This window comes from Vulpes vulpes, chromosome 15, assembly GCF_048418805.1.
Source record: "Vulpes vulpes isolate BD-2025 chromosome 15, VulVul3, whole genome shotgun sequence".
NCBI classification, from domain to species: Eukaryota; Metazoa; Chordata; class Mammalia; order Carnivora; family Canidae; genus Vulpes; species Vulpes vulpes.
Window position 1 is genome coordinate 47,992,188 of NC_132794.1, and position 14,342 is coordinate 48,006,529.

At 37.3% G+C, this 14,342-nt stretch overlaps 1 protein-coding gene and 1 pseudogene across 1 annotated transcript in view; one reads left to right on the forward strand and one right to left on the reverse strand.

Moving 5' to 3' along the window:
- INO80 (INO80 complex ATPase subunit) overlaps window positions 1–14,342 on the reverse strand; it is a 129,559-nt gene that overhangs the window by 99,420 nt on the left and 15,797 nt on the right. The window contains exons 2-5 of the mRNA XM_025998496.2: window positions 2,585–2,770; window positions 2,185–2,354; window positions 2,025–2,092; window positions 113–277 (exon numbers count right to left, since the gene is read on the reverse strand). Of these exons, the coding sequence (XP_025854281.1) occupies window positions 113–277; window positions 2,025–2,092; window positions 2,185–2,354; window positions 2,585–2,727 (546 nt within the window). The 5' untranslated portion in view covers window positions 2,728–2,770. The remainder of the gene's footprint in view (window positions 1–112; window positions 278–2,024; window positions 2,093–2,184; window positions 2,355–2,584; window positions 2,771–14,342) is intronic.
- On the forward strand, window positions 7,076–7,227 carry LOC112920113 (U4 spliceosomal RNA; annotated as a pseudogene).

Consider the following 14,342-nt stretch of genomic DNA (forward strand, 5'->3'; position numbering starts at 1 on the left):
TACCACCATCACATAATATAAAGGTAAAATGACAAGTCTTCAATGAATATGTTAATAATAGGCTAAATACCCAGCATGAAAGCCTGAGATTTCCCCTGAAACATTCTCTTACCTCCTTGTCTTTACTATACTTGTTCTGGTGAAGTTTCTTGTATTTGTGCAGCCGCAACATGTTATGAAGTTCTTCTCTGCTGAGGTGGAGTTCTTCCTCCTCTTCTTCTTCATTGTCCTCACTCTGAGAATCTGCCTCACTGGACTCATCACTTAGCAGAATGCTCTGCAAACCGAAGGAAATGGGAATGGAACCTGTTGCTGTGGAGCCAATTCTTTCTATAACCTAAGCATCTTTCCCAGAACAAGGAAAAAAACAGCTGGAAGACAGAACACAGTCACTCCAGTCTCCCAATTCAAGAAAAGAAAAGGACACCAACTGACCTTAGTGGGCATGAACTTAAGAGGATTAACATAATGGAAATGCTATATAAAGAGCAACAAAGCTAGATTTCACCAAGTACTTACAACTACACATAGGATATATTAACTGTCAAATACCAAGGCAAAAAAACTAAACAATAAAAAAAAAAACCCTTTAGGGTATAAAGGAATATAGAAAGCAAGCTGTGATGACTAATAAAGGAGAAATAACCCAAAAAATTATTGATTTTGTTATCATCCGGATAATGAAATATTATTTAGCCATAAAAAAGGACTGGAGTACAGCTATGTGCCACAACATGAATGAACTTTGAAAATTTGGTAAATGGAAGAAGCCAGGCACAAAATACCAGATATTATATGATTCTATTTAAATAAAATGTCCAGAATAAGCAAATCCATAGGGAAAGAAAACAGTCAGTGGCTGCCAGGGGCTATGGGAAATGACTGCTAATAATCATAGAAATTCTTTTTTGGAGTGATGAAAATGTTCTGGAATTAGTGGTGATGGCTGCATAAAACTTTACTACAACATGCACTTTAAAAGGGTAGATTTTGTGGCATGTGAATTTTATCTCCATTTTTAAGAATGTGATGGCTAAACAAAGATTTCTGCATTACCAATAGCTTAAACCCTCAGTGATAAGAAGCAAACAGGCCTTCTACACATGAGCTTTTAAAAGGACCTCACAATTATAATGAAAGAATACTTTTAAATTACTTTGAGCTCTTCACAATAAAAGAAGGCAATAGAGAAATAATTAGTTTCAACAGAAGAAATGCTACCCTTAACTCAGCTGGACCAATGACAGTAATCTTTTAAGAGTGTAAATAAGAGACTTCCATTTCCTTGCTGACAAACACTCACAGAAAATATAGAAACACTCTGTTCCTCCCTATAACACTCACAGAAACTTACCAGAGTAAAATACAAATTCTTTAACATGGTGTACAAGGCCCTACACAATCAGACTCTCTAACCTCATCTTCTATCATCCCCTCTTTCATTGTGCTCCAGCTACACTAGTCTTCTCCAAACATTCTGAGTTATGTTCCTTCTGATTGAAATGGTCCTACTTAAACATTTACATGGTTCTAATCATTCAGAAATCAGCTGAAATGTCACCTCTTTAATGAAGTCATTTTTATTTCTTTCTTTGTTTACAGACCTACTCATTGCCTCCTCCCATTTGAATGTGAGCTCTACAGAGCAGGAACCCTGTCTGTCTACAACAGTATCTGGCAGGTAGAATATACTCAATCAACATTCACTGAATGAATGAACTACTCAGGAACTAATGAAAAGAACACTAATAATCCTGATTACAATGTAAGCCAGTGAGGACAAGGATCTTACCTATTTTTTTACTCCTTTACACAGTGCTTTATACTCAAAAATGTTTGCTAAAATGAACTCCATTGAGGCCTCTAAATTTTTCTCTATAATCACTTCAAAAAATCATACCCACAATAGAAGATTCATGTCTAGAAAAATCTCTGCTAATGTGTCAGGATGCGTCAATAACTTCCTCTCCTATTTGTAACTTTAATGGGTTATATGAATTATAAACATTTGCCTTAACTCTTACCTTTAGCCACTTTCTGCTTTTCTTCAACTTAGAGAAGTTATATAAATTCCCTTTGTCAGATTTTGATTCTGTGTAAAGAAACATAAAGAACAACAAAAATGAAAGGACGACTGCCCCAAGAGAACTGATGGTCCAAAGAGGGATCTCACACCACACTGACCTGACTGTAGAACTCCATTCAGCGAGTATGTGTTTAACATTCCAGAATTGCCTGCTCCAGAAGTTTCACCAAGCAATGAATTTGGAGGTTCTTCCTTAACTTGTATTAAGGGATCCCCAGACTGGGGCAATAAAGGATTACTGTCATCCAGCCCATCTTCACTCTCATCACTATAAATTGAAGAATGATAAATCTATAGTCACAACTGACCCAGTAAAACACTATAATTTATGGTCAGCAGACAGAAGAAACTAATCCTTTAAATAAGTTGTGTTCTATTTGAAAGAAGGAAGAAATATCAAACATACCAAAAAATCATAAAATACTTTAACCCTAAAACCAGAGATAATTGGAATCAGAAAGTGGTCAAACATTATATTAGAAATACATAATCGCATACCTAGAAATATTCCTATTGAAGATGGCTGATGTCTGTCGCAAAAAATGGTCCAACCGGAGGGCCCTCTCCAAGTACTGAAGATAGAGGGGCTTTGCCAGCTCAGTGCAGCCGCCATCGTCCCCGGCACCCAACTCCGAGGCCATAGAACAAATCTGTCTTCATGCACAAGGGTCTCCGACTTCTCGGCTGCAGAATGGAGATTAAACAATGAAAGACAAATTATTATTTATTCTCCCTTTATTTTACCTGCCTGCTATCAATGTGAAGAGAAATCAGACCTTCTAGAACACATGATTAAAAGAGCAGTCTGTAGAAAGATCTTAATAAAGTTCTCATTAGGCACTGTTTCCTAATGCAAAAGCAGAAGTTAAAAGAATGAGAATATCAAAATATAGAAATATTGTCTTATTTATGTCACAACAAAAATTTATATTCTACTTTTTTGAAATAGAACCTTAAAATTTAGAGCCACTTACCTTTTGTCCTACCATTAACAATTACCCACAATTATCTAAATCTACACCACAAACTCTCTTGTATACTTCATAGAGGAACACTTGTTCTCAGTATCACCTTCAAAACAGCTGCTTCCTTTTTCATTTTGTATTTACATTTATATGTATGTGTGAAGTATTTCATTTACAATGGAAGAGAGATATTGTCAGAGTATTTTTACACACTCGTCAACATTCTTTAAAATATGAAATATAGAGGGACTCCTGGGTGGCTCAGCTGTTAAGTGCATCTGCCATCGGCTCAGGGTGTGATCCCACAATCCCAGGATTGAGTCCCACACCGGGCTCCCTGCATGGAGCCTGCTTCTCCCTCTGCCTGTGTCTCTGCCTCTCTCTCTCTCTCTCTCTCTCTGTCTTCCATGAATAAATAAATAAAAATCTTTAAAAGAAAAAAAAGTCTGCCTTCGGCTCAGGTCATGATCTCAGGATAATGGGACTGAGCTCCCTGCTCAGTGAAGGGTCCGTTTTTCCCTCTGCCTCTGTCCTGCAACCTGCTTTTGGCTTGCTCTCTCAAATACATAAATAAAATCTCAAAAAAAAAAAAAATGGAGCAAAGAGAGTAGAAGAAAGAGTGAGAAACAAAGGTGTAGAGCTTGAGCATTTTCTTTGCTACTTTACGGTATTAAAGGAAACCATAACACTTTTGAGTTATCCTCTCTTTTTATTATAGTTTTTAAAAGTTTTCTATATAATATAATCTTTCTTCTTAAAGGACATGTTAAAAATTCTCCTCATCTAACTATAGATCAAACATAATCTCCAAAAAAGCCCCAGCAGGCTTCCTCTTCTTTTTCAGAAACTAACAAGCTAATTCTTAAATTTATACGGAAATGTAAAGAAACCAAAAATAACCAAATAATTTTGAAAAACAAGGGGGTTTGGGGCACCTGGGTGGCTCAGGTCATAATCCTTGGGTCCTGGGATTGAGCCCTGCAATGGGCTCCCTGCTCAGTGGGAAGCCTGCTTCTCCCTCCTCTCTCCTCTGCCCCCTACTCATGTGTGCTCTCTCTCAAATAAATAAAACCTTTAAAAAAAAAAAAAAAGTTGAATAACTTACACGTCCTGATTTTATATTATTTTATAAAGCCACAGTAATAAGATCAGTGTGATAGTGGCATAAGGATAACCACACAGACCAAAAAACAGACGGGAGACTCCAGAAATACACCCTTACGGAGGCACCTGGCTGGCTCAGATGGTAGAGTATGCAACTCTTGATCTCAGGGTCTTGAATTCAAGTCCCACAATGGGCACAGAGCTTACTTGAAAACAAGAGGAAACAAGAATAGTTGGGTTTAAAACAATAAACAAAAAACAAAAAAACTGGGATGCCTGGATGGCTCAGTTGGTTAAGCATCTGACTCTTGATTTCAGCTCAGGTCATGATCTCAAGTTATCAGATCAAGCCCCACGTGAGATTCTGTGTTCAGTACTCAGAGTCTGCTTGAGGTTCTTTCCCCCTTCCCTTCACAAACTTCCCTCCCCCACTTGCATGCTCTTACTCTCTTTGAAATAAATAAATATTTAAAAACAAACAAAAAACTCTTACACTTAAGGGTCAATTTTCAATGTAAAAATTTAGACTGGAATTATTGAAGAGGATACTGGGATAATTTTTAGATTTTTAAAAAAATATTTATTTGTTCATGAGAGACACAGAGACAGAGAGAGAGGCAGAGATACTGGCAGAGGGAGAAGCAGGCTCCATGCAGGGAGCCCGACATGGGACTCGATCCCAGGACCACAATCTGGACCGAAGGCAGGCACCAAACCACTGAGCCACCCAGGGATCCCCTAATTTTTAGATTAAATAGGCAACACATTAATTTGTTTATAATACTACATGTCAGGAAAAAAACGCTTTAGGGGGCACCTGGGTAGCTCAGTTGGTTAAGTGGCTGACTCCTGATTTTGGCTCAGGTCATGATCTCTAGTCTGGGATCCAGACACCATGTCAGGCTCTCCCTCTGTCCCTCTCCCTGCTTGCGATCTCTCTCTAAAATATATAAGCTAAAAAAAACAAAACAAAACAAAACAAAAATCAAACCTTTCAAATGCTGGGTTGAATCTACTTTATGTCCACTCAAACAGAATCTCACAGGGAGAATTTTAAAACTGTAAGACGGGTGGCAAGACTTAAAGCTCATAAAGCTAAGATTTTTTTGACTGCTCGGATAGCAAAAATCTTCACTATCTATCCTATTTAATCTAAACTTTGTATTCAAGTGAATTATATGAAGAAGTATTACTAGGTTTCAATCAGAGGGGGGGAAATGGACTTGTATCTACAATACATAAAGAACACTTATGACCCAATAAGAAGACAACTCAACTGAAAAATGAGCAAAAGACTCTGAACAGACATTTCAAAGAAATACAAATGGCTAATAGGCACACGAAGATGCTCAATATAAAAAAATGCAAATTAAAATGACAGTGAAATACCACTTTACACTCACCAGAATGGCTATAATAAAAGATTATAACAATTGTTGGGGAGGATGTGGAAAAACTACAACCCGAGACATTTTAACCAGCTGGTTAAAATGTAAACTACTATAACCACTACAGAAAACACTTTGGTACTTTCTTAAGATTTAAATATAAAGTTACCATATGACCTAGCACTTCCCTCCTAGTTACTCAAGAGAAAAACATACGCCCACCCAAACCCTTTAATGTGAACACAGTAACACTATTTGTAATAATCAAAAAGCAAAACAATCCAAATGTTTATCAACTGGTGAGAATGGATAAACAAAATGTGTATCCACACAACAGAATATTATTAGCAATAAAAAGGAATAAACAGTTTTTACATGCAACAACATGAATGGACCTCACAAACATTATGCTAAGGGGAAAAAAAAGAAAAAAGAAAAAAGAAAGCCAGACGACATCTTGTATGAATCCACTTAGATGAAAAGGAAATCTATAGTCAGGAAGTAGATTAGGGGTTGGCTGGGTGCACAAAGGGGGACTGATTATAAATGGAAATGAGACATCTTTCTCACGGATGTTGGAAATGTCCTAAATGCACACTGTATTGATGGTTGTACAATTCTGTAAGTTTGTTAAAAAATCACTGAATTGTACATATAAATTAGGTAAATTTCATGAATATAAAAGTTTTTATTAACCCAGCTAAAGAGAAAAGAATGTTAAAAGATTTTTTAAAAAGATTTCAATAGTTTCTACTTTTCAGTGTGAGACCTAATATGCACCCATTCCAAAAGATTTCAAAAAACACAGTTTTAAAAATACAGCAAAATTCTCTAAGAGAAAACATTTAATTCATCCGGATATACATACACATAAATTAAAGCATATAAAATCCTGCACGGCTCCCTCCTAATGTTTCATTAAAAAATAACTGATCTCATGCACTTATTTCGGCTGATAATGAAAATGGTCCTAATTAAGGAGGTATGAAGATATGACTACAAAGTAATACTCGGTGATTCAAAAAGAACTATTTTCAGAAATAATTCCTAAGTAACTGTATATGAACACTAAGTCAAACCAATTTGTCTAGGAAAGGTCACAGTTACTTCTATGGTCTCACAATGCTTAATATATGTCCCCATGTGACTCCCAGTATGCATCAATCCTATAGTCTGATTCTCCCAGAATCACTTTGTAGCATATCACCACACATAGCTGAAACGGCAAGCGTGTTCTACTCCCTTATTTCCACAAGGCTAAAGAGAGGAGGCAGGTACTTCAAGTATGAAGTTTCTGACATCTCCACATGTAGTCTTATGATGATATCTGAAGAGTAAAGGAATATTTTTTAAAGTGTTCAATTACCATCTCTTTTATTGTGAACTATACATAACATAAAATTCACCATTTTAATCATTTTAAGTGTACATACAGTTCAGTGGCATTAGGTACATTCACAAAGTCATGCCAATCATCCATTACCGTACCCTCAATCATTTTATTTAACCATGTTTAAGACTAGCAGCCTCTCAGCTTTGCGTAGTGGCAGTATCGTAGCTAATGAGGTTTAATCTGAGGTGCGATTATTGCTAATTGAAGACTAGTGGTCTCTCTATTCAACCCATTTTGCCTTGGCCAATGTGGTAAAAGCTGCTTCTCTTAGGTGCCTGGATGGCTCAGAGAGTACAGCATGAGACTCTTGATCTCAGGGTTGTAAATTCAAGCCCCATGTTGGGTGAACAGATTACTTAAAACTAGTATCTTTAGGAATGCCTGGGTGGCTCAGCGATTGAGTGTCTGCCTTTGGCTCAGGGTGTGATCCCGGGGTCCAGGATGGAGTCCTGCATTGGACTCCCTGCGAGGAGCCTGTTTTTCCCTCCACCTATGTCTCTGACTCTCTCAAGAATAAATAAAATCTTAAAAAAAAAAAAAAAAAAAAGCTTTTGTCTAATAACGTATACTTTCATCTCTTAGGCTTGTCTTTCTCTCACTCTTCACAAGGAAACGACAGGGCCATGCTAACCTCACCCACCAGCTGTTATCCAACTTCAACACAGCAGATGACATTTCCCAAGAATCCATTTACCCACCTTGTATCAATTATTTCTAAACTCTCTGCAAAAAAATAAATAAAATAAAATAAACTCGCTACAAAGATTATTTCAAACATTTTCCCTCTTCCTCAAAATTCTGAACTCATTCCCCCTCATCTTGGAAGAGCCTGAGGAGCAAATCTCTCCATTCTTTTTTATTACACTATAGTTCTTTCTTTTCTAAATGTGGAGTCCACTAAAGTTCTTTTATCCATCCTTATCCCTTAGTAAACCTCATCTACTACGGAGACTTGAATTAATACTGCTGTACAGCTGACTTTCTGGCCTCCATTTAACAAAATACACAATCTACATTTCTAGATGCTTATTGGATATTCCACCCTTGATATACCACTGACCCCTTCAAACTCAAAACTTCCCAACTGCCCCTATACCATCTAGTTCATCTGTCTTTCCTATTTATAGAACAGTTAGTTATTCAGACTCAAATCTATGAATCAGTTTTTACATTCCTCTCTACTCTTTATCCAATCTGTCTCAATGTGTAGCTAATTCTTCTTTAGGGATGATGTCTGGAATCTGTCCTCTTTTATTACTAATGTTTTTATTAGGTTCTTATCATCTCACACCTAGACTACTACTTCCTAATTTGGCTTCCACCTCTAGGTTCTTCTCACTTTAATCCATCCTTGCAACAACTGTCAGATCAGTATTCCCAAAATATCACTCTGATTATGCCATTATCCCTCAAGAGCTTTCCAATTTGCTTCCAAATTCAATAAAGTCTAAATTCCTCGACCTGAAATTCAAAGACTTTTATCATCTGGCTCCAAGTTACCTTTCCAATTTAATCTTTTACTATATCCCTACACTCCAGATAAATTAAGAATACCCTGAAGATGTCTCAACTTCCTGTCAGATTCATGTTAATCATCAAATGAAGAGCTCTTTAAAATTCATCTGACCACAAGGTCATGCTGCCATTTTGAAGGATAGAAGGACTATAAACATATGTTGTTAGAGCAATTCACCATTGAATAGCTTGGTTCATACTCTGAATTCTGGCTCTTTAAACCCAGTTATCCTCCAACTGGACTTTGATCCTACTTCAGTGGCCCTGACTACAGTTTGATATTCATAGTAAATTGTCTGTTTCTGACTCACACTTACAATGTATTTCCCTGTGTCCATGTGTGATCCCAGACTGACTGCTTTACGCTCTCTAGTTACTGCTATGTCTTTATGGAAGCTGTCTTGCCCTTGTTCTGTGAAAAATGTTTCTGTAAGAAGTCTTACCAACTTGAACCAAAATCCTTCAAAGACAAAATCAAAACCCCATTCCAACAATACTTTTTAATTATTCCTAGCTAAGACTCTTCTCTACTATTCTAGTTATTTTTATTTTATTTTTTTTTAATTTTTTTAAATTTTTATTTATTTATGATAGTCACAGAGAGAGAGAGAGAGGCAGAGACATAGGCAGAGGGAGAAGCAGGCTCCATGCACCGGGAGCCTGATGTGGGATTCGATCCCGGGTCTCCAGGATCGCGCCCTGGGTCAAAGACAAGCGCCAAACCGCTGCGCCACCCAGGGATCCCTATTCTAGTTATTTTTTAAAAAGATTTTATTTATTCATTCATGAGAGACAGAGAGAGAGAGAGACAGACAGAGAGAGAGAGAGGCAGAGACACAGGCAGAGGAAGAAGCAGGCTCCATGCAGGGAGCCCGACAGGGGACTCGATCCTGAGTCTCCAGGATTATGCCCTGGGCTGAAGGCAGCGCTAAACCGCTAAGCCACCCAGACTGCCCTCTGAATGGTTATTTATAGAAAGCCTGGCACTTATATGATCCTACAGTCTACTTACTATACACATGCATGTCTTATCTCCCTTACTAAATTATACAGTACTTGAGCAAAAAAGTCCCTATCTCATGAATCTATTTGGTTCTGATATTTGCAAATAACCACATTATTCTGCTTTTTTATGTACCATGTCAAAGATGAAGGCTACAAAACTCTATTCTACAAAAAGACAATCTATAGTTCATGACCATAGGCCTCTACTTTCATCCTGGACACATGATTTGGGGATGAAAGTTTAAATAAAAGAAATGAAAAGATACAAAACTTCGGTAGTAGAAAGTTAAACAGAATGAGTTCAATCATTCATTATCCATACTTACTGAACAGTGTGTGAATGCATGTACTAAAAATCTTTCAGGCAATTCTACATAAAAACTGTCTCTCAGGGGCAGCCCGGGTGGCTCAGCGGTTTAGCGCCGCTTTCGGCCCAGGGCCTGATCCTGGAGACCCGGGAATCGAGTCCCGCATCAGGCTCCCTGCATGGGGCCTGCTTCTCCCTCTGACTCTCTCTCTGTGTGTGTCTCTCATGGATAAATAAATAAAATCTTAAAAAAAAAAAAAAAAACTGGGCAACCCCGGTGGCGCAGCGGTTTAGCGCCGCCTGCAGCCTCGGGTGTGATCCTGGAGATCCAGGATCGAGTCCCACATCGGGCTTCCTGCATAGAGCCTGCTTCTCCCTCTGCCTGTGTCTCTGCCTCTCTCTTTGCTCTCTCTGAATGAATAAATAAATCTTTAAAAAAAAAAATAAAAAAATAAAAAACTGTCTCTCAGACAAGCTTTAGATGAATACTGGGAGGTGAGAGGAGATCAAGATGTTACTTCTAGACAAGAATCTGAAGGACAGGATCCCTGGGTGGCGCAGCGGTTTGGCGCCTGCCTTTGGCCCAGGGCGCGATCCTGGAGACCCGGGATCGAATCCCACGTCGGGCTCCCGGTGCATGGAGCCTGCTTCTCCCTCTGCCTGCATCTCTGCCTCTCTCTCTCTCTCTGTGACTATCATAAATAAATAAAAATTAAAAAAAAAAAAGAATCTGAAGGACACCTGCCCTACCTGCTAATTCTTACCTAAGGATAGGATTTTCATCTTCTTCCAAATGAAAAGCCTAACAAAATAACTATTTGGAGAGAAAAATCACCCTATTTCTGGGTAGCCTAATCTAACAGTTTTTAGTTTGGTTAAAAAAAATTTTTTTTGTTTTTTATTTTTAAATAGAGAAGGGTTGACTTTTAATCTTTCTCACTACCAGTAATAGTAAAAACATGATATATAATGACCACCTCATAAAGTACTACAATTACAATGATGGCCATTAACAAGTATTTCTCCTAAGACCTACACATTTAAACATTCCACACTTAACTCTATTTTCACTTGTTTTCTCTTTATTGACACTGCCCAAAATTGGTTTCATACCAATCACTTATAGAAGCATTTCCCAAAGTTTACCTCTCTGAATACTAGATCAAGATATTAACAAATGTCCATTAATATTAAAAATTATTAAAGGCCATTAGGTTAGGCCTAAAATGTTTTAGTCTCCAATATGCTGATGTACTCAGTCTCTCTTCAAGAGGAATTCCAAGCTTATTTGATCATTTTTTGGTAAAATACCTATCCAAATAGCTCAGAGAAGACCAGACAGGTCATCAATGATTCAGTCAAATACCTAAAAATATATCTCCCTTTAAGAAGTAATTCTTCAATTTACCAAGACTAATATAGAAAAGGCCAAATAAAAGTATAGCTCTTACAAAATGAACTACATAGCTTTAAAGCATTTGCAGGACTATAGTAGGTAATGGGCTCTAGCTTATAGAAAAGGCCAAATATTAAGAGAACAAATTAATTGAATTTCCTACCTCTGCTCCCCTGTAACTCAGACATTCTGTAGCCCAAACCTGTTATGACTGAACTTGATCTACTGAATCAGATCAATAGGTTACACTGATAATTTGTAGGACTAGACCACAAATAGCAAGACCAGGCCAAATAAATAAACTCGGTAATATTTTAATAGATGGAAATAAGACCAAAAAGAAGTGATATGTAATTTTCACATGAACACTGGAGTGGTATTTCATTCACTCAGCCACTCAACTGCTGAACTCTAAGCACAGTGTAGACAAAGTTATTTCCTTCAGAGAATTCAGTTTCTCCCTCTGACCCTCCCCAGGCTCGTGCTCGCTCTCAAATAAATTTTAAAAATCTAAAAAACTTTTAAGGTTTCCAACTTCCGAAAGAGAGAGAGAGAGAGAGAGAGAGAGAGAGAGAGAGAGAGAAAGAAAGAAAGAAAGAAAGAAAGAAAGAAAGAAAGAAAGAAAGAAAGAAAGAAAGAAAAAAGAAAGAAAAAAGAAAAGAAAAGAAAAGAAAAGAAAAGAAAAGAAAAGAAAAAGAAAGAAAGAAAGAAAGAAAGAAAGAAAGAAAGAAAGAAAGAAAGAAAGAAGAAAGAAAGAAAGAAAGAAAGAAAAGAAAAGGAAAAGGAAAAGGAAAAGGAAAAAAAAAAGAAAAGGAAAAGGAAAAGGAAAAGGAAAAGAAAAAGAAAAAGAAAAAGAAAAAGAAAAAGAAAAAGAAAAAAAACAATAGCCAAACTGTGGAAGGAGCCTCGGTGTCCATCGAAAGATGAATGGATAAAGAAGATGTGGTTTATGTATACAATGGAATATTACTCAGCCATTAGAAACGACAAATACCCACCATTTGATTCAACGTGGACGGAACTGGAGGGTATTATGCTGAGTGCAGTAAGTCAGTCGGAGAAGGACAAACAGTGTATGTTCTCATTCATTTGGGGAATATAAATAATGGTGAAAGGGAATATAAAGGAAGGGAGAAGAAATGTGTGGGAAATATCAGGAAGGGAGACAGAACATAAAGACTCCTAACTCTGGGAAACGAACTAGGGGTGGTGGAAGGGGAGGAGGGCAGGGGGTGGGGGGGAATGGGTGACGGGCACTGAGGGGGACACTTGACGGGATGAGCACTGGGTGTTTTTCTGTATGTTGGTAAATTGAACACCAATAAAAATTAATTTATTAAAAAATAAATAAATAAAAAGTAAAATATAAAGAAAGAAGAAAGAAAGAAAGAAAGAAAGAAAGAAAGAAAGAAAGAAAGAAAGAAAGAAAGAAGAAAGAAAGAAAGAGAGAGAGAGAGGAAGGAAGGAAGGAAGGAAGGACGGACAAACACACACCTTTGCCAAATGACTCCACTGGTGAACTTCATCAGACATTTAAAATAGAAAAAAAATAAAATAAAATAGAATTAATATTGGGGTGCCTGGATGGCTCATTTGGTTAAGCGTGTACCCTCGACTCAGGTCATGATCTCAGAGTCCTGGATAGAGCACCACCTCTGGCTCCCTCCTCAGCAGGGAGTCTGCTTATCCCTCTCCCTCTGCCCTTCACCCCCACTTGTTTTCTCTAATAAATAAAAATCTTTAAAAAATAAATAAAGTAGAATTAATACCAATCCTTCACCAACTCTTTCTAACCACGGAAGAGGAAAAATAACAATTGCCACATCATTCTATGTGGCCAGCATTACCCTGATTCCAAAGCCACCCAAAGACATCACAAGAAAAGTACAGGCTAATATCCCTACAGAAACAAAAATCCTCAATAAAATATTAACAACTAAATCTAGCAACATATAAAAAAGATTATACACCATTATCAAGTAGAATTCATTCTAGGAATGCAAGGTTTGTAGAACATCTTCAAATCAATCAATATACTATACCACATTAATAGAACAAAGGATGAAAGTCACTTGAGCATCTCAATTAACAGAAAAATGATTTGACAGAATCCAACACCATTTCAAAATAAAAGCACTCAACAAACTGCAAGTAGAAGGGAACTCCCTCAATCTGATAAAGGGCACCTACAAAACACCCACAACATCATTCTAATGGTGAAAGACAGAATGTTATCCCCCTTAAAATCAGGAATAAGACAAGGCTGTCTATGTTTATAACTCATATTCAAAACTGTACTTGAAGTTCTAGCCAGAGCAATTAGGAAAGCAAAGCAAAGCAAATTAAAATAAATACCATCCAGATTGAAAAGAAGTAAAATTTTTACTTATAGATTCTTACACAGAAATAGATAATCCTAAAGAATGCACTAAAAAATGATTTTAACTAACTAACAAACAAGCTCAGTAATCTTGCAGGGTATAAAACCAATATACCAAAATCAATAATATTTCTATATACTAGCAATGAACAATCTGAAAATAGAATGAAGAAAATATTTTCATTGACAATAGGATCAAAAAGAACAAAATACTAAAAAAAAACCTGTTTTTTTTAAAGGTTTTATTTATTTATTCAAGAGAGACAGGGGATCCCTGGGTGGCGCAGTGGTTTGGCGCTTGCCTTTGGCCCAGGGTGCGATCCTGGAGATCCGGGATCGAATCCCAAGTCGGGCTCCTGGTGCGTGGAGCCTGCTTCTCCCTCTGCCTGTGTCTCTGCCTCTCTCTCTGTCTCTCTGTGACTATCATAAATAAATTTAAAAAAAAAAAATTAAAAAAAAAAGAGAGACACAGAGAGGCAGAGACACAGGCAGAGGGAGAAGCAGGCTCCTTTCAGGGAGCCTGATGTGGGACTCGATCCTGGGTCTCCGGGATTAGGCCCTCGGCCCAAGGCAGCGCTAAACCACTGAGCCACCTGGGCTGCCCCCCAAAAAATTTTTTAATAAAAAACTTTGGAATAAATTTAACCAAATAACTGCAAGACATATATACACTGAAAACAAGACGTTATTCAAATAAATTAAAGAACTACATAAATGAGAAGAGATTCCATGGTTCTTGGATCAAATGATTTAATATTCTGAAGATGGTAATGGTATATAGATTAAATATAACATCTGTCAAA